This window comes from Lissotriton helveticus, chromosome 1_1, assembly GCF_964261635.1.
Source record: "Lissotriton helveticus chromosome 1_1, aLisHel1.1, whole genome shotgun sequence".
Lineage (NCBI taxonomy): Eukaryota > Metazoa > Chordata > Amphibia > Caudata > Salamandridae > Lissotriton > Lissotriton helveticus.
Window position 1 is genome coordinate 486,468,840 of NC_136057.1, and position 19,647 is coordinate 486,488,486.

At 45.9% G+C, this 19,647-nt stretch overlaps 1 protein-coding gene across 1 annotated transcript in view; it reads left to right on the top strand.

Annotated features, from left to right (window-relative positions):
* The window catches only part of POLR3B (RNA polymerase III subunit B), a 943,591-nt gene that overhangs the window by 484,168 nt on the left and 439,776 nt on the right, over positions 1-19,647 (top strand). Inside the window, exon 13 of the mRNA XM_078673925.1 lies at positions 18,672-18,833. Coding sequence (XP_078530051.1) covers positions 18,672-18,833 — 162 coding nt within the window. The remainder of the gene's footprint in view (positions 1-18,671; positions 18,834-19,647) is intronic.

The following is a 19,647-nucleotide window of genomic DNA, read 5'->3' on the forward strand; positions in this document are numbered from 1 at the left end:
AGCACTGTGAAGAAAACATTAAGGGGCGGTTGATGCATCTACTGTGTGAAAGGGAAGGAAATAACAGGGAAGTGGGTAGTTCTGTTACATATTGGACGATGAGTTTTTAAATAGAAAAGGCTTAAGTCCAAAGATACGTCCATGCTTTGCTGGAATGTCAGAGATGGTCATGCCTAGCTTACCAGATCACATGCTGGAGCGCTTAGGATGTCTCTAAGGGCAAACCTTCTGGCAGGCCTGGTCAGAGTATACTCAGTGTCCTTGGTCTTCTGTAGCTCTAAGGAGGCATCCTTGACTGAGGTCTATTGAGTTCGTCTTCAATGATGTGCAGGTGAGTGTGTAGGTTAGCCTGGTGGATATGCCTTTTTTTTTAAAATAATTCTTTTTATTAAACAATAGCATCAGCAAAAATCACATTACAGAGGTCACCGTCATGTTGCAAATAGTATACCAGGGGGTACAAGGATAAATGAAATCGCAAATGAAAGGGAACTTCACGGGGATGGGGGTCATCTAAAACAGCATGTCTAGGTGGCGTACAAATTTCTCCTCTGTAACGCTTCAAGGGTCCCCACACCAGTGACCATTTTCGAGGGCGTCCCCTCGCAATGTATATCGTTTTTACCCTAAACATACACCAATCTAAGTTGTTTTCCGACATTTCCAGGTGGATATGCCTTTTGATGGAGGTCACCTGATCGGTGACAAAGCCAGGTCAGCCCTTGAGCTGGCAGGGCTACTGCATGGTCCTTGGTTTTGGGATCCCCAGCCCGGCACAACAAGTCATTCAGGAAGTTTGGGGGCATATCAAAAGGTTTCCATTTCACGAGCATTAGCCCTCCCAGCCCGTCCAACCGCCAAACTAATTCCTGCAGCTATTCAGGGCAGTGGTAAAAGGAAAGGCAGGTAGGTCAAGCAACCCTTCTGTTCCTCATCCTTCCCTGCACCACTTGGCAAGCTATTTTAGTTCCCCCTTAAGGGAACACGCACAGCCAGTTGGAGGGAGGATATCAGCCTTTCTGCTGGCCTTCAGGGCCATAACATTGGATAACAATGGACCAGTGGGACTTACACATTATAGAAAGGTGATATGCCCTACCCTGCTAACAGACCCCTACACCTCTGTCACTTAAGTCAGAGACTCACCTTTGGATTCTGCAGCAAGACATTGTAGCCCTGTTGTAAAAAAGGAATGTGGATGTGGTCTAGGAGCAGGATATTGGATAGGGGATCTGTTACTTCTTGGTACCCAAGAATGAAGGCGGTATGCATCAGCTCCTAGATTCAGACCCTTTAACTTTTACCTTCACAAGAAGATGTTCAAGATGCTGTACCAACTGGATGGTGTCCCTCCATGTGCAGGACGCTTATTTCCACATACTGTTCCTGCAGAGATACAGGTCGTATCTGCGATTGTGGTAGGTTCCACCCACTACTAGTTTTCAGTCATCCCAATTGGTCTGACATTGCCAAGGTAAAGGTGGTTGCGGCGCATCTGCTGAGGTAGAGGATGACAGTGTTCACATGTCATGGTAATTGGCTCCTCAAGACCTACTTGCCACAGTTGATGTCGGACCAAATGAATGCCAAAACATCCCTGCTGTTTGACTTTGGGATGTCCAGTCTATTGTCATAGTCCCATCTAGAGCTTTTTTAGCACCTCCTGTTAATAGGGGCCGTATTGGACACCGCATATCCACTAGCTTTCTTTCTTCCCCAGAGGATCCTGGGGCATTTTCGATAGGATTCTGTTATTTTGGGAGAGAGTGTATGCTCCAGTCTTATGGTTATATGCCTGCTAGGTCTACTGGTTTCCTGCATTCTGCTGGGCAACATGCAGGCAGATGGGGGCTCCCCCAGTGGTACCTCTGTCTGAATTGATTCCAAAACGAGGTGAGCTGTCGAACTCCATCATAATCGCCAGCAGACAATGCGATGGAGCTGCTCTGGTGCATTATATAGGAGAACGTTGATGTCCTTTTACTCAACACTGGAGGTGGCCACAGTAGTGGCGCACTCCTTTACCTTCGGGTGGGGGCACATTTGGAGGAGCTGGAGAATAGAGGAAGTTCTGCACATCAACCTGTTTGAGCTGTAGGCAGTTCACCTGACCCTGAAAGCTTTCCTACTCTCCTTACCGATGTAGTATGTCAATTAGCAGCGAGACATTTAGTCTCATCTTTTCTGTCTTGAAGCTCTGTCAATCTAGGTTTGGGTGCATGCACAGTGGATCTGGCTGGTCGCCAACCAACTTGGCAAGCTCTCTGAACATTAAGGCTGACAGCCTGAGTTGACGTCATCTTTCTGACCATGAGTGTTGTCTCCCCCTCCAGTGGTGGTTCAGGACATTATCACTTTGTGGGATGCTCATCAGGTGAACCTCTTTGTATCTCCTGAGTATGGGCATTGCTCACACCTCTGCACCCTCCAGTTTCCTTTGCACGGAGTCTAGAGGGATGTGTTCTGGATAATCTAAAATTATTTCGTTTATTACCCCTTCCCCCCCCTGCCCTTGATTCCTCATGTTTTGAAGTCACCCCTGGTCTGGGCTCAAGCCATTTTGATCCTCCAGACTGGCCAAGAAAAACTTGTGGGGTTTTCCATGTGTCTCCTGCTCCATCTACACCTCAGAGTGGAGTTCTTTCCCCAGTTGGAAGGGCAGTTTCTCCCCAACTTCCAAAACCCCCACCATCATGCCTAGAGATTGAGGGGGGACACCTGAGCTCCTTTCACCCCTCCACAAAGTCTGTCTATATCAGACGGTGGAATTGTTTTGTGGTGTGGAGTGCAGATCAAAATGTAGATTGCCTGAAGGCACACCTATCAGATATGTGACATTTTCCCCATTCTTTGGCTCAGAAAGATTGTGCAGTGAGTACAGAGAAATGTTACATTGCAGACCGTTTTGTGTTTATTAGTGTTCCCAATCAGCCATCTTTGTTCAAGTTCCCAATTGTTTTAAGATTTTTGTAAGGGTATCACGCATATATTTCCTCTCACACCTTTTGTGATGCCCCAGTGGGTTCTAAATTTCGTTCTCACTTCAAGGGGATTCCGTTTGAACTTCTACACCGTCGCCATTTGTGGCTACTGACCCTAAAACCTTTGTTCGAGGCATGTGGGCTGCTAAATTCATATCTTAGCATTAGATCGCCGCCTAGTGTTGGGTCCGGATGATCGCACATTGTTGTCCTGGAAGAGTCTTCGAAGTATCCTGAGATAGGTGGCTCCTCCCCTGGACTACAGTGCGCATGGGCATCGGCTCCATCCTCAGATTGTTTTTTTCCGCCATTGGGTTCGGATGCGGTCTCGACTTCTCTCTGTCGGAACCGAGTAAAACTTACTTTTTAAGACCAAAAGGTCTTATATTTTATAGCGTCGGTATTGTTTGCGCACGGTCTCGAGTTCTTCCAACTCTTGGAGTCGGATTCAGCGGAGTTTTTCACTCTTCGGACGTCGAGGCCTTCTCATCGCGACACGACCGCTACTTTCAAGCATGGAGCGGAGTCCGTTTAAGTACTGTCCGCTCTGTGGGTCTAAGTACCCACATATAGACCTGCACCCGGTCTGTAACAAATGCCTTTCACCGGACCATGACGACGGCAAGTGCAAGGCCTGCGCTCAGTTCCGGTCAAAGAAAACTCTTAAGCTCCGGCGCGCGGTGCGCCTGGAGGCCAGACAAGCGGCCCCCGATCCAGAAAACATCTTCGGCGACCAAGAAGAAGATGAACAGGGTCATCATCTCCAGATATCCCCACCCGAAACGGAGGTCGAGGCGGATCCGGCGGACGACGACGGAGTCGCGGGTCAAGGCCTTGAATACGTCGACGAGGTAGGGGACGTCGAAGAAATTTATGGGGCCGCGGAAGATAGCTCAGGGGACGAGCTATGCCCCGAAGGTTTCGAAGATCACGATCGGGTCACGGGATCGCCAGTCGGCCTTACCCAAGACCCCGTGCCGCAAGCCACGGCCCGCCATCAGGCCCGGCCACGGACATACTTGCTGAGCAGGCCACATCGAAACCGAAACCTACAGTGTCGACTACACCTAAAATGGCCGACCCGAAAACGAAACCGAAACTTATGGACTCGAGCGTCCCTAAAATGGCGGCCGGCACACAGAAAACTACTGCACCCGCCGCCGCATCGGCTCCGTCGACCTCCGGTCCGCAGAAGTCGAAGAAGCCGGTCGATTCCAAAGGGTCAAAATCGGCGCAAGAGGAGGGATCCTCTTCAAAAGGTGGTCGGCACGGATCGACCGCGGCGACACCGTCTAAGCACGCCAAGGCCAGCGGCACGGCTCCGGTTACGCCTGGGACTCCGTTGGTCGGTCGCGTAGTGGACGCGGAACCGACGAAGGCGCACGGATCGACAGCTGGCACATCTGCGCATCGATCCAAGGACTCTGGGTCGGCGACAACTGCATCGGCGTCCAAACCTAAAAAAGGCCACCATGACGTCGGATCCGAGGGGAAGGTCAAGACACCCTCGTCAGCGCCAAAGGACACTGTGAGTGAAGCGTCCCCCATCGCCGCTTCGCTACAGAGAATCAGGGCCAAGGCCGCTGCTATGTCGGCTCCGTTGCCGTCGCCTCAGACGCCGACGGACGCTCCGGCAAAGCCTAAGAGTAAGCTTCTCTTCCTTCTGCCGCCGAAAGAGGCTCCGAAGGCTTTTTCCACGAAATAGACGCCAAAGAAGTCGGATTCTTCTACGGCAGGTGCACCTTCAGGTCGAGAACTCGAATCAGAGGACGATTCGGAGCACTTCATCGACGCCAACACAGGCAAATTAACCCTATACAAGAGGAGGATCACTTCGGAGCCTCTGGACTCCTATGTCATCCCACTAAAGAAGAAAAGGGTGCCTCTGGACGCTTCTAACCTGATAGAGCCTATCCAGCCTCCTCCTAGAAGAAGCCCTACTCCCTCACCAGACCAATCTGAGGGTGAGGGATATGATGAACAGGACCAATACACCTTCCCCATCAATGAACCAGATGCACATCCAGATGCATATGATGACATTGGTGACCAAGGCACCCAGAGTGTGGGGCAAGATCCACAACCATTCAGTGCACGTGCATCCCCAACAGAGGATTCTGCAGGTTTTCATGCACTAATTGAGAGGGCAGCTGCTAATCATGATGTGGACATGCATGCTGACCCGGTTGAAGAAGACTTTCTCTTTGACACGTTTTCAGTCTCTGAGAGGACTGTAAAGACACTGCCTATGCTCAAGGGAGTCCTCAAACATGCTGCGGACATCTTTAAGGAACCCACTAGGGCGAGAGTGGTCAATCCACGTATTGAAAAAAAGTACAGACCAGCACCTGCAGACCCTGCATACATTCGAGGACAGTTGCCGCTGGACTCCCTGGTGGTCGCCAATGCCCGCAAACGGGCCAACTCCCAGACAACGGGTGAAGCTCCTCCCCCGGATAAGGAGTCCAAAGTGCTAGAGGCAGGGGGCAAAAGAGTAGCTGCACAGGCTGCCAACTTTTGGCGTATTTCTAATACACAAGCACTCTTAGCACGTTACGATAGGGCGCATTATGACACCCTAGAACAGATTGTACAACACCTGCCTCCAAAGTTTCAAGAGGGCACAAAACTGCTTATAGAGGAAGGAAAATTGATCTCCAACGCAGCCATCAAGTGTGCACTTGACGCCGCAGACACAGCAGCTAGGGCGATCAACACTAGCGTCATGCTAAGACGACAGGCTTGGCTCCGCATATCTGGGTTTAAACCTGATATTCAGACAACCATCCTTAATCAGCCAGTCAATCCTGATCGACTGTTTGGTCCAGATGTTGACACCACCCTCGAAAAGATAAAAAAGGACACAGAAACTGCTAAGTCCATGGGGGCCCTACAGTCACAACAGTTTCGTGGCAACAATTTTCGTTGCTCAGGTGCACGTGGAGTCACCAGAGGGCAAATGGGTCAACAATCTCAATTCTCAAAAGGTGGAGCACAATCCTCGTTCACAAAACAGAACAAGGGAGGTTACAGAAATAACAGCAACAGAGGTCGCGGCAGAGGAAACAACAGCTCCCGCTCCTCTACCCCAAGCAAACAGTGACTCTCTGTCACTGCCCCCCGACCACTTAACACCTGTCGGGGGGAGACTGCAGCAGTTCCTGCCCGTCTGGAGAAACATCACCACAGACAGGTGGGTGCGTCAACTAGTCCAGTATGGTTATTGCCTAGAGTTGAAATCCACTCCACCCAACATCCCGCCAAGGCAAAGGCCTATGTCCGCAGAGCACTTGCACTTATTGCAGCAGGAGGTAGTGGTGATGCTGCAAAAAGGCGCAATCGAGCTCGTGCCAGTGGAGGAGGAAGGCACAGGAGTGTATTCCCTGTACTTCCTTATCCCAAAGAAGGACGGATCTCTCAGACCCATTCTGGATCTACGTCCCCTAAACCTGTATATACTGTCAGAACATTTCCATATGCTCACACTGCAACAGATTCTTCCCTTATTAAACCAGGGGGACTTCTTAGCAACCTTAGACCTCAAGGATGCTTATTTCCACATACCACTACACCCGTCCCACAGAAAATACCTCAGGTTCACTATCCAAGGCAAACATTATCAGTTCAAAGTCCTACCCTTCGGAGTCACCACAGCCCCAAGGGTGTTTACAAAGTGTCTGGCGACAGTAGCGGCGCACCTCAGGAGGCAGGGCATCCATGTCTACCCCTACCTGGACGACTGGCTCGTTCAAGCGAAGTCAGAACAACGGTGTGCCGCGGACATGTCGACTACCATTCACCTCCTTCACGATCTAGGTTTCTCGTTGAACTACCCAAAGTCGCACCTTCAACCGGCGCATGTCCGGCAGTTTCTAGGCGCGACGATCAATACCCTGACAGCCGTGGCTCAACCAAACCAAGTCAGGATAGACAGCATGCAGTCTCTGATCCAGAAGTTCAGATCACAACACTCACTTCCAGCGAGAGTGTTCATGCAGTTGATAGGCATGATGGCCTCCTGCATCTTCATAGTCCCTCACGCACGGCTACATATGCGCCCGCTCCAGGAGTGCTTAGCAAATCAGTGGACACAGGCTCAGGGACAATTAACAGACCTAGTGTTGGTTACCAGTCGGGCATACGACTCTCTGCATTGGTGGACTCCACACAACCTTTGCAAGGGCCGACTGTTCCAGGAGCCAGTGCCACAGATTACCCTGACAACGGACGCATCTCTCCAGGGATGGGGAGCTCATCTGCTCAATTACACTGTGCAGGGACTATGGACGACGCAGCAACAGAAGATGCACATCAACTATCTGGAACTGATGGCAATCTTCATGGCACTCAAGTCCTTCATTGTACATCTGTGCAACAAGGTAGTGTTGGTCCGGACGGACAACATGACCGCGATGTACTACATTCAAAAGCAGGGGGGCACCCACTCGCCACAGCTGTCTCATCTGGCTCAGGGCATGTGGAAGTGGGCCATTCAGAGGAACATCTTCCTCATGGCAGAACACCTCCCGGGCAAGGACAATCTAATGGCGGATCTGCTCAGCAGACACAGCCATCAAATGCACGAGTGGGAGTTACACCCATCTGTACTCCACCCGTACTTCCAGCAGTGGGGTCATCCGGAGATAGACCTGTTTGCAACAAAAGAAAACGCAAAATGCCAACACTTTGCCGCCAGGTTCCCTCACCCACAGTCGCAGGGGAATGCGATATGGATGAACTGGTCAGGCAAATTTGCGTACGCTTTTCCGCCAGCCCCTCTGATACCGCTGGTGGCAAGAAAGCTAAGGCAGCACGCGATGACTCTCATCCTAGTTGCTCCAACGTGGGCGCGCCAAGCATGGTACACCACGTTCCTCGAACTGTCAGTGGTGCCGCATCAAAGACTGCGCCTCACGCCCAGACTTTTGACGCAGAACCATGGAGAAATTCAGCATCCAGATCCGCAACAGCTCAACCTGGCGATCTGGCTCCTGAAGTCCTAGAGTTCGGATACCTTAACTTACCTCCAGAATGCATGAACATCATCAAGGAGGCAAGGAAGCCAACTACCAGAGCATGCTATGCTGCAAAATGGAAGCGTTTTGTCATTTACTGTACGGCTAATGACATCACCCCGCTAGATGCATCTATCCCTAACATCATTTGTTATCTGCTACATCTGTACAAGTGCAATCTAGCGTACACTTCCATTCGGATACATCTATCCGCCATCGCAGCATATCTTCAGAATAGGCAGCACCTCTCTGTCTTCAGAGTGCCGGCCATCAAAGCTTTCCTTGAAGGTCTGAAACGAGTCATTCCCCCAAGAACACCGCCAGCTCCGGTGTGGAACCTCAATGTGGTCCTCACCAGACTGATGGGACCACCATTTGAACCACTGCACTCGTGTGAACTCCAGTTCCTAACGTGGAAAGTGGCTTTCCTAATTGCTATTACGTCACTGAGGCGTGTTAGTGAGCTGCAAGCGCTCACAATCCAAGAGCCATTCATTCAGATTCATCCAAATAGGGTAGTACTACGTACTAACCCCAAATTCCTTCCGAAGGTGGTGTCACAGTTTCATCTCAACCAAACTATTGACTTACCGGCATTCTTCCAAAACCCACAAACGGTGGCGGAAAGAATGCTCCATACGTTAGACGTACGGAGGGCGTTGATGTACTACATTGACAGAACACAACACTTTAGGAAAACAAAACAACTTTTTGTTGCCTTCTCACCACAACACAAAGGCAACCCTATTTCCAAAGCAGGAATAGCCAGGTGGATTGTTAAGTGCATCCAAATATGTTATCAAAAGGCCAAGCGCACTTTAACGATACCCCCAAGGGCGCACTCTACACGCAAATTGGGGGCATCCATGGCTTTCCTAGGAAACATTCCTTTAGAGGATATTTGCAGAGCAGCCACGTGGATTACACCACATACCTTTACAAAACACTACTGTGTTGATGTACATTCCAAGCAGCAAGCTGCTGTAGGACAGGCTGTTCTCAAGACACTTTTTCAAGTTTCTGCAGCTGGCACGGGCAACCGCCACTGATGGAGGGACTGCTATGTATTCTATGCTAAGATATGAATTTAGCAGCCCACATGCCTCGAACTGAATATGCTACTTACCAGTATGCATCTGTTCTTGGCATGTAGGGCTGCTAACATTCATATCGCCCACCCTCCTCCCCGGTGCCTGTCGCAGCTGCAGATATACTATTGTATTCAATCATTAGCATGGACATCCTTTACACTTTTCACTCCATCTTCTGCCACAATGGCGAAAAACAATCTGAGGATGGAGCCGATGCCCATGCGCACTGTAGTCCAGGGGAGGAGCCACCTATCTCAGGATACTTCGAAGACTCTTCCAGGACAACAATGTGCGATCATCCGGACCCAACACTAGGCGGCGATCTAATGCTAAGATATGAATGTTAGCAGCCCTACATGCCAAGAACAGATGCATACTGGTAAGTAGCATATTCATTTCTTGTGGCCATCACTTGAGTGGCACTCATCAGCAAGCTGCAAAAGTTGTGTGTCAATTTCCCTTTCACCTTTTTTTTATAGAGATAAACTGGCCTTGAGCACTAAAGCAGGTTTCCTGCCAAAGGTGGTGACCCCCCCCCATTTCATATGGGGCAGTCTATTACACTGCCCACCTTCTATCCTCCGCCCCATTCCACCAATGAGGAGGAGAGATTACATTGACTGGACGAAAGAGATCAAGTCAGATTACTGCTCTTTTTGGGTTTGTAAGCAATAAAATGGGCAGGGCAGTCCGGAAGAAGACCTTGTCATGTTGAATTGTTCTCTGCATTAAAATCTTGTATACCCCTGCTAAAAATAAACCAGCAGAAGGGATCTGTGCTTATTCCACCAGAACTAAGGCTTCAACATCTGCATTAGTCAGGGGTGATCCCGCAGTGGAAATTTGCCGCGCGGCACTTTCGCAAAGAATTACTGCTTAGACTCGGAAGTGAGACGAAATGGCCATTTTGCTAATTCATTATTGTATACTGCTGGCAGAGTGTTGGCCATGCACAGTGGTTTTAGGTGTGGGCCCTTTTTAGGGAAAATGGCAAACCATTCTAGAACAGGGGATAAGGTGGCAAACCATCTTGCTAGCGAATCCTTGCCTGAGGTTGCCGAGTTCCTATGACCTGAGGCTGCTATGTCAATTCAACACAAGAGAGGTGGTGATGGACTGTTTTTACAGAAGAGAGCAGAGATTTAACATCCCACCCTTTTACCAATCAAGTCACAGAAAGAGATGTATGTGGAAATCTTTGAGCCGAACAAGGTGTAGGGTGGAGCCACCAACAGGGTGTTTACTAGCATTCCATGTATGTGAGGAAGGAGAAAATGCAGTGAGATGACCACCTAATGAGTAGATGGAGGATGAGACTGCTGCCTTCTCTTTTCCTAAGAATGAGAGTACCACCCAAAGCCTGAATCCTTCATTGAGGGTACTTGTGGATTGTGCTATTTCCTAAAGAAGGAAAGAGAATGTCATTCCTTCAGATTATGGACTCCTAAACTAACACTTGAGAAATATGTAAGAAAAGGTTATGAAACCATACTAAAATACTCATTGTTGTCATTTGTCGTGACCCTAAAATCTGTTGTTTCACAGTGTTGTCAGAAGTGGGATAATAAAAGCAATCAACACTATGGAATATTTATTTAAAACGCTGGCAGTGAATTACCAATAACTGAACTTGGCACTGCAGATCCTCCACCAGCAGCAGGCCTTGCAGGTACAAGGGGTTCTGCAGATAATTGCTCATGAGAAGCAACAGAAGGTGATGATTGAGCTAATGCATACCATTACTGCAGCCTGTGTGCATCCTAAGATACCTAGGTGTTACAGAAATGCGCACTTGGTGACTACCCCTATTGTGCTACCTTCCGGGTAGCTCGTGGCACTACTTGGCCACCAGAAAGATTGAATCACTCACTATTGTGTCCCCCTTCTAACTGGTGACATGCAGGTGGCCTATGAGGTCACACATCCTGCTAAAAAAAACCAGATATGAAGAAAGCCATATTTTAACTTGTAGGATGTGATGAAGAGACATGCAAGCTCCAGTTTAGGGGGCCTCTGTAAAAGTATTTCTATACCCTGCCCGTTAAAATACTGGATGTACAACACACGAAACACAGGGGGTCTGCCAGCCAAATTGAGAGGCTGCACTGTCGATACTGAGTCCACAGGATCTCAAAATAACTTTATCACACAAAATCAACGTATTAATAAGACAAGAAGGGAAAAAGGTGAACTCTGCATGCATAGAGGAGACCGATACATCATAGATTATTCGTATATGGCTGATTAATCCACAACAGATTGTAAAGGGTTTCCATCAAAATAGACTCAATGATCAGTCCTACCATTTGGCCAAACCCTGGTGCAAATGAGGCTGGTCCCCTGATCAGTGGGACACTCAGCTCCGCACCTTATTGTTGTATTAGGATTTGGTCCACCAAAATACACAAACCATCCATGATGACTGATCTTTTGATGGTAAAATGGAAAGAACTAGTGCAACAAACAATAAGTGATATAAAATAGGATGGAATGTCCTCCTTCTGACTACTTTATTTTGCGGACCAGATACGCCTCCTAATTAAAAAATAGAACAGTGCAAGAAAAGACAGTAACAAATATCTGTCTACAAAAGGGCCAACATGTTTCTGCCTAACGGGTATTTAATCCCTTGGCATTCGTCAGGGCCTCTGCTCTTATAATAGTTGCACTCCTAATAGTGGAATAGAGAAATCCCCACCATCACCAAAACAAATTATAATAAAACTGGTTAGAAACGGTACAACCTGTAACAACCATGGACATTAACCCTCCGATTCACAATGGTTACTGTGAATTCTGTGAAGGAAAACGTTGCATCATTAGTACTGTATCAGATGTGTCAGTCTCATGTGCATAGTGTGTCACCAACAAACCAATTATGTGAATAGAAAAATTAACATTTATATGCTTACCCTTAATGGTAGGGCAATAGACCTCACCTCACCTGGACTCTGCTCAGGTACTACGAGGCCCCGCACTACAAAGATATAGGGAAGAAAAAGGAATGTGGCAAATTGCTGCAATTTTTTTTTAAGCTTAACACCATGCCTACAATCATTCCTATGACCAAGTGCCCTATATCTAGAGGCAAAACATGTGAGGTAGGTCAGCACCCCAGACCTAGTGTACTAAGCCTCAAAACGACCCAGAAACTCGACTAAGACACCAAACTCTTGAAACTCTTAAAACTCCTTTATGTGCTGTTTCAGGAAGTTCTTGAACATGATAAACTTAAAATAATATAATTACCAAGGCTTTCAACCTAGTATAGCTGAAGCACTCTGTAATACTGATGTCTGCTCACCTTTCCGTCGGTACCTCAAGCTCCCATCTGAGACTTGGGGGAGGCACCGATCTGTGGGCGATCCTAGTATTAGTAGTCTAGTGAGGGTTTGTTGATGTGGTATCCCTCCACCTGTGTGATGTATACTAACTTGTAGCACTCTTGTCATGTATCCCTATATTTCTTTCAATTACTATTATGTATCAGGGAAGGCCACTTTTATCAAAAATAGCTGTCAAGTAGGGTTAGTTGATCTATTTTACTTAGAAAACTGAGTGCACTACTTTGCGCTCGAAACGGCGCGAGAAGACGCACTCAGAACTACTATGTGACGTCATTTCGGCCATTTTTGTAGTTCGATGACTACGACCTGTTTGTAATGGGTCCCCGAGTGTCCATTGTGCTCGAATGTTGTTATAAAGAAGCCTCAAGTGCTACGAGCAAGTGCCTGAAGTGTCTTCCGTTAGTCTAGTGACTAATATCTATGGAGGAGGCTTAGTAGCTCTGTTTCCATTAAAAAACCAAGCGCACTACTTCGCGCTCGAAAAAGCGCGAGAAGACGCGTTCAAAACTACTGATTGGCGTCATATCGGCCATTTTTGTAGTTCTGTTACTCGAACCAAGTTGTAATGTACCACCGAGTGTCTTAATGACAGATTGTTCAAAGGACATGACTGTGAAGCAGCTCCAAATTGCTACAATATGAAAACCATCGTAATATTAATTGATAGCTGTGTGTTATCCTCCAGTTTTGATCAAAAGACACCAACAGTCATACACGTATATAATTATATTAAATTAGTGTGAGCAAGGAAAATTGTGCGCAAAACAATATGTACAAGGTGTATAGATCATATGAGCACACCCAATTACACTCAGTACATCATGATTAATGCTCCCTGGTGCTGCCTACCGTGGACACTGGGACAGAGTGCTACAGAGAGGTCCAAGGGATATCATCATTTAATCCTCCTGTGTCAGTCCGAAGCTTATAAATCCATTTTTGTTCCTTTCTGAAGCGGTAACCCGACACATCGCTTATGTGACTAGGTATGTATGGCTTCTCCAGGACAGTCCATAGGAAGTCCGTTTCAAGATGTGCATGCTCCAGGAAATGTCTCGTAAGTTTAGTGTGGCTTTTCCTACACCGGAAAGAGCTCTTATGTTCCAACATCCTGGTACGGACTTTCCGGGTCGTCATGCCCACATATCGTGTGCAACACGGGCATGTCAACATATAGATCAAGTTGGCACTGTTGCAATTACTAAAATTGCACTGCAACCAAGGTCTCGTAGTACCTATATCTACCTCCTTCGTGTGTTTAGTCTGAGGGCAGACCGAACAAGTGCCACAAGGGTGATGCCCTACAGCTGGCGGGAGGTTCCATAGGGTTTCACCAAGTTTTCTGGGGAACTCTTTTGGGCATGTGTGAACAAGTCGATCACGGATACTACTAGCCCTTTTGAACGCGAACAAAGGTTGCTCGATTTTCTCTCTCCCATGGTTCAGAAGGCGCCAGTGTCTTTTAACGATTTTCTGGATGGCATTACTTCTAGTGTTGAAGGTGCTCACAAACGTGAGTCTCGTCAGAGATGGTTTAGGGATTGGAGCTTCAAGGAGAGCCTCCCTTTTGTTATTAAACGCTCTCTTCTTTGATCTTTTTATAAGTGAGTTTGGATAATGTCTGTCCCTTAATTGTGCACAAAGGTTCCTAGCATGTACCTCAAAGTCCTCTCTATTGGAGCAATTTCTACGGACCCGTAGAAACTGGCCATAAGGTAAATTCTGGCGCAGGGACTTAGGATGGTAACTCTCGTAAAGGAGGAGTGAGTTCCGCGCCATGGGTTTCCTATACAGTTCACTCTGCAATCCTGCAGGAGTGACATAGATCGACAAATCTAGGAATGCAATTCTTTCTTTGTGTAGTTCGACCCATATCGTTTACCATTGTTTCTGTATACAGGAGGTGTGTACGTATCGCTCGTGTAGGGGTACACACGTTCATGTGGGTCGAACTACTCTAGCTCAGGGTCTGACAGTAGTGATCCAGACAATACCAACACGGGCTTACCCATTTTTCCCCAACGTGGCAGAGGTAGGTGGAATAGACCCTACCAATATGGCAACCAACATATTGATCCATACCAGCAGTGGTGGCCACCCACCCCTTGGGGCTTTACACCCCACTCAGTTTTCTAAGTAAAATAGATCAACCAAGCCTACTTGACAGCTATTTTTGATAAAAGTGCCCTTCCCTGATACATAATAGTAATTGAAAGAAATATAGGGATACATGACAAGAGTGCTACAAGTTAGTATACATCACACAGGTGGAGGGATACCACATCAACAAACCCTCAATAGACTACTAATACTAGGATCTCCCACAGATCGGTGCCTCCCCCAAGTCTCAGATGGGAGCTTGAGGTACCGACGGAAAGGTGAGCAGACATCAGTATTACAGAGTGCTTCAGCTATACTAGGTTGAAAGCCGTGGTAATTATATTATTTTAAGTTTATCATGTTCAAGAACTTCCTGAAACAGCACATAAAGGAGTTTTAAGAGTTTCAAGAGTTTGGTGTCTTAGTCGAGTTTCTGGGTCGTTTTGAGGCTTAGTACACTAGGTCTGGGGTGCTGACCTACCTCACATGTTTTGCTTCTAGATATAGGGCACTTGGTCGTAGGAATGATTGTAGGCATGGTGTTAAGCTAAAAAAAATTTGCAGCAATTTGCCACATTCCTTTTTCTTCCCTATATCTTTGTAGTGCGGGGCCTCGTAGTACCTGAGCAGAGTCCAGGTGAGGTGAGGTCTATTGCCCTACCATTAAGGGTAAGCATATAAATGTTAATTTTTCTATTCACATAATTGGTTTGTTGGTGACACACTATGCACATGAGACTGACACATCTGATACAGTACTAATGATGCAACGTTTTACTTCACAGAATTCACAGTAACCATTGTGAATCGGAGGGTTAATGTCAATGGTTGTTACAGGTTGTACCGTTTCTAACCAGTTTTATTATAATTTGTTTTGGTGATGGTGGTGATTTCTCTATTCCACTATTAGGAGTGCAACTATTATAAGAGCAGAGGCCCTGACGAATGCCAAGGGATTAAATACCCGTTAGGCAGAAACATGTTGGCCCTTTTGTAGACAGATATTTGTTACTGTCTTTTCTTGCACTGTTCTATTTTTTCATTAGGAGGCGTGTCTGGTCCGCAGAATAAAGTAGTCAGAAGGAGGACATTCCATCCTATTTTATATCACTTATTGTTTGTTGCACTAGTTCCTTCCATTTTACCATCAAAAGATCAGTCATCATGGATGGTTTGTGTGTTTTGGTGGACCAAATCCTAATACAACAATAAGGTGGGGAGCGGAGTGTCCCACTGATCAGGGGACCAGCCTCATTTGCACCAGGGTTTGGCCAAATGATAGGACTGATCATTGAGTCTATTTTGATGGAAACCCTTTACAATCTGTTGTGGATTAATCAGCCATATACGAATAATCGATGATGTACCGGTCTACTCTATGCATGCAGTGTTCACCTTTTTCCCTTCTTGTCTTATTAATACGTTGATTTTGTGTGATAAAGTTATTTTGAGATCCTGTGGACTCCGTATCGACAGTGCAGCCTCTCAATTTGGCTGGCAGACCCCCTGTGTTTCGTGTGTTGTACATTCAGTTGGTGCTGGGGATAAAATCAGGTGTGGGTCTTTAAAATATATATCCCTTGGACACTTTTTCTAAATGGTTTTGTTTTGTCCGTTAAAATACTGGACCATGGATGCTGCTGGAAAAAAACTCCTCATCAAATATAGTCGATATCCATGAATTTTCTTTTAATAGAATGATCAATTAAGGCATTAATCACCCCTATCATCTCCCCCAGGCCTGCCCTCCCCACCACTCAGGTTAACAGAAGAAAGAGTTGGAAGGAGACGAAGGAAGACTGGGGTCTGTGGTTTGGGGACTTCAGTTTATGACTCTAGTGAGTTGGGGCACATAGCCCAAATGTGCCCCCAAAAGGCAGAACCATAACCTATGGTTTAACATTGCGGTTCTACACTTTAGTGAAAATCATAAGGCCCTTAGTTAAATAAGTGTAAATGGGATCCCCACTAGAGGGCTAGTACGCATTGGTTGTTTGCTGGCAATAGTTTTTGAACCAGGCACTCAGAGTAGGGACTGGCCTCCCATCCCACTCATTTGCATACAATGCACATCAAGATAATCCCATTGCAGATTAAATTACAAATAGGGTAAAATGTGATTAGCTTTTAGTGCAGGTGTTTTACCTTGCCACCATAGTCAATAGTTTTATGGACTAGTATTCCACATTTTATGAAGTTATTTTATGGATCTGATGCTGATCATTGATGGCTCTAAAGAAGTAATACTGCCTTCCAAATGCTGAATTGTGAGGAACTAAAACCAAGTATGCTGGGGAAAGCAAATGGCTTCCTTTTCTCAGCAGCAGAAAGCCAGACCCCTTGAAAAGTGGAATGTGCAAAACGTAAAACATTTATACAAGAGTAAGTAAACAATGACAGCCTGATGTAATCTTTATTATGGGCCAGAGAAGTCACCGACCAGACTCCATTACCCACGTCCCTTATTTTGAAAATAACAAGTGTTTGATTTAGCTGATTGTTCCCCAAGTAGAACATCACATAAAATGGCAACTATTAGTATTACAGGTACATCAACAAATGTTCCTTTGTTTGGCCCATAGCAATTTATTTGGAGGACAAAAAAAGGTAGATAAAACCCAACAACTTATATAGTGCTGCAGTTCTTTTGGCATGGAGTCTATGTGAAGGTAGCAAATTGCTCTAAAATGTATCCCATATACCTACTAGGAAACAAATGGTTGACCCATTAGGCTCTGCTGATGACTATACGTATAATTAACGTGCTGTTTCATTTAATAGCTATGTGATCCATTAGAACTATGGAGCCCTCAGGTGAGTTTATGGATATATACTAGTGATGGTATACAACGCCACACTATAACCTGAAGTGTTTTTTGTAAGAGTCACAACAGCTTCTGTTTTATGTGAAAAGTTCATATAATTTTTACGCCTCAATGGGCCTGCCTGCTGAAATTATCACAGATAAAGGCACACTCTGTATTTAGCAACTGATAGCTCAAGTACTATCAGATTCTGACACAGTAAAACCTTTATCATCCTCCGTTTGATGGGGTCAGAGAAGGCTGAAAAACACAATCAAACAAATACTAAGAAAAACAACCAGGCCGGAGGCTAAAGATTGAGATAAGATATTACTTTTACTTTTGTTTCCCTTCATAATACCCCAACGTCTTCAATGGAATTCATTCCCTTTGAGGTTGTCTTCGGACAGCAGTCTGGATCCATTCCTGACATAGCCTGTAAAACCGTGTTTTGGAAGACGAGGCCACCACCATTCTGGTAGACCACATCTTGAGCTCCTATGAACTGTTACATGCCAAGACACAACCACTAATCTGGAGACAGCTAATGTCCCACACGAACAACAATGTATAAAAAGAAAACAACAAATAACTTTTTAACTCATGGATCAAGTGTCCGAACTTGTGCATTGTTTATAAATCACTATTTGTATGAGCCTTAGGGATTCTCTAAAGAAATTCCAAAGGGCCGTCAACTTGAGCACCAGTGTGATAGTGAAGGTGTTATAAAATTTGCTTGAGAATCTGTGTGGACCTAGAGCTTTTTTCTACCTTACATCTTCAATGCCCAACTGACATCTTATACTGTGAGATTAGAAATAACAGGCATTCCGTATAATTTTGAATATGTTAAGGAACTGAAGTTTAATCAAGGATTGCTCAAACTTATCTTGTCCACATCAGAGTACAAAGCAGTATAAAAGTAGTTATGCAGCTCTACCTTGAGTCTTCCGACATATATCACTTCCCCTTAAAATACCTTCATCGCCTGGATAAACCCCCTCTCAATCTTTGCCTCCAGCATGTGTGTTAATGGCGCTTGCGATGGATCATATTAATTTGTTAACCGTGACCATATTATAACTGGATATCCCACCTCCTCATAGCCTTGTAGACTTTTTGAGACCCCGAACAGTGTGCCATTTTAAAACACTTCTAACCAAGACCATTGGCAACATTTCAAGGGGTGGGGGTGGGGTTTAGAGTAGAAATAAAGATTCTGCTTAAAGATTGTTTGCAAAAAAGGCGAAAGCACGCTACTGATCGGTTTGAATTGTATGTATAAATATAATTGGTCTGATTTCACTGTAAGATGTCCGTTCTTTATTTTCAGTTACTTTCCCTACTGTTTGAAGACTTGTTTAAAAAGTTCAACTCTGAAATGAAAAAGATTGCTGACCAGGTCATTCCCAAGCAAAGAGCAGCTCAGTTTGATGTAGTGAAACACATGCGCCAAGATCAAATCACAAACGGCATGGTAAACGCCATCTCTACTGTAAGTATTGCCTGAGGCCCAACATGGTTGTGTTTATGCATAGTTCTGGTCTAGTATGAACTGTGCTAGGGATGCTGTTTGAGCAAACTTGAACCTGTTGATGAATTCTTCTATTGATTATTTCAAATTGCTTTTTGTTGTAATCGCTGACTTAAAATTTGCTTGATTTAGTTTGTTAGTGATGTGTGTACTCTAAATCAAGGCAGCATAAAACACATCCCTCAATTTTGACCCTTAGCACAACAGAAGGCTTTATTTCACCCAAGGAGAAGTACAATATCCATTTCTATGTAGGTACTCCTGGCCAGTCAGCTTACTAATGTCCAGAGGTTTGTTTTGTGCATCAATAGCTTGATCAAACTGTTTTCCAAAGGATTGGGGTATTCTCCAATTGTTGCTGCAGCTTCTGTTCGGAGTTGCATTAGCTCTACGCTGCATGCTTGTCCATGTGTTATCTAAACGCTTTTACACTTGGCTTTGGCCATCAAGATGAATTAAGGTGTGAAAGTCGGCTCAACTTAGGAGCAGATCCTATTGGGACATACTTCAAGAGCCTTTGCAGATGACATAGGTATTTTATCAAATATCTAGGGTCTTACGGGGAAGGAAAAGGAACCCTTTCTAGTGTTTTGGTGTTATGCCATGTTGGAATCTTTTCCTTCTGTGAGGCTAGTGCACATGTGATTTAGCCTGTGTTCTGAGTGCCTTTCACCCATTTTTATGTCTCGCCTAGCGTTGCTGCGCACATGCGCAGCTTGCTCGGCGAGATTTATTGCAGATAAGTACTTTCTGAAAAGGGCTTGAAGCTCCGCCC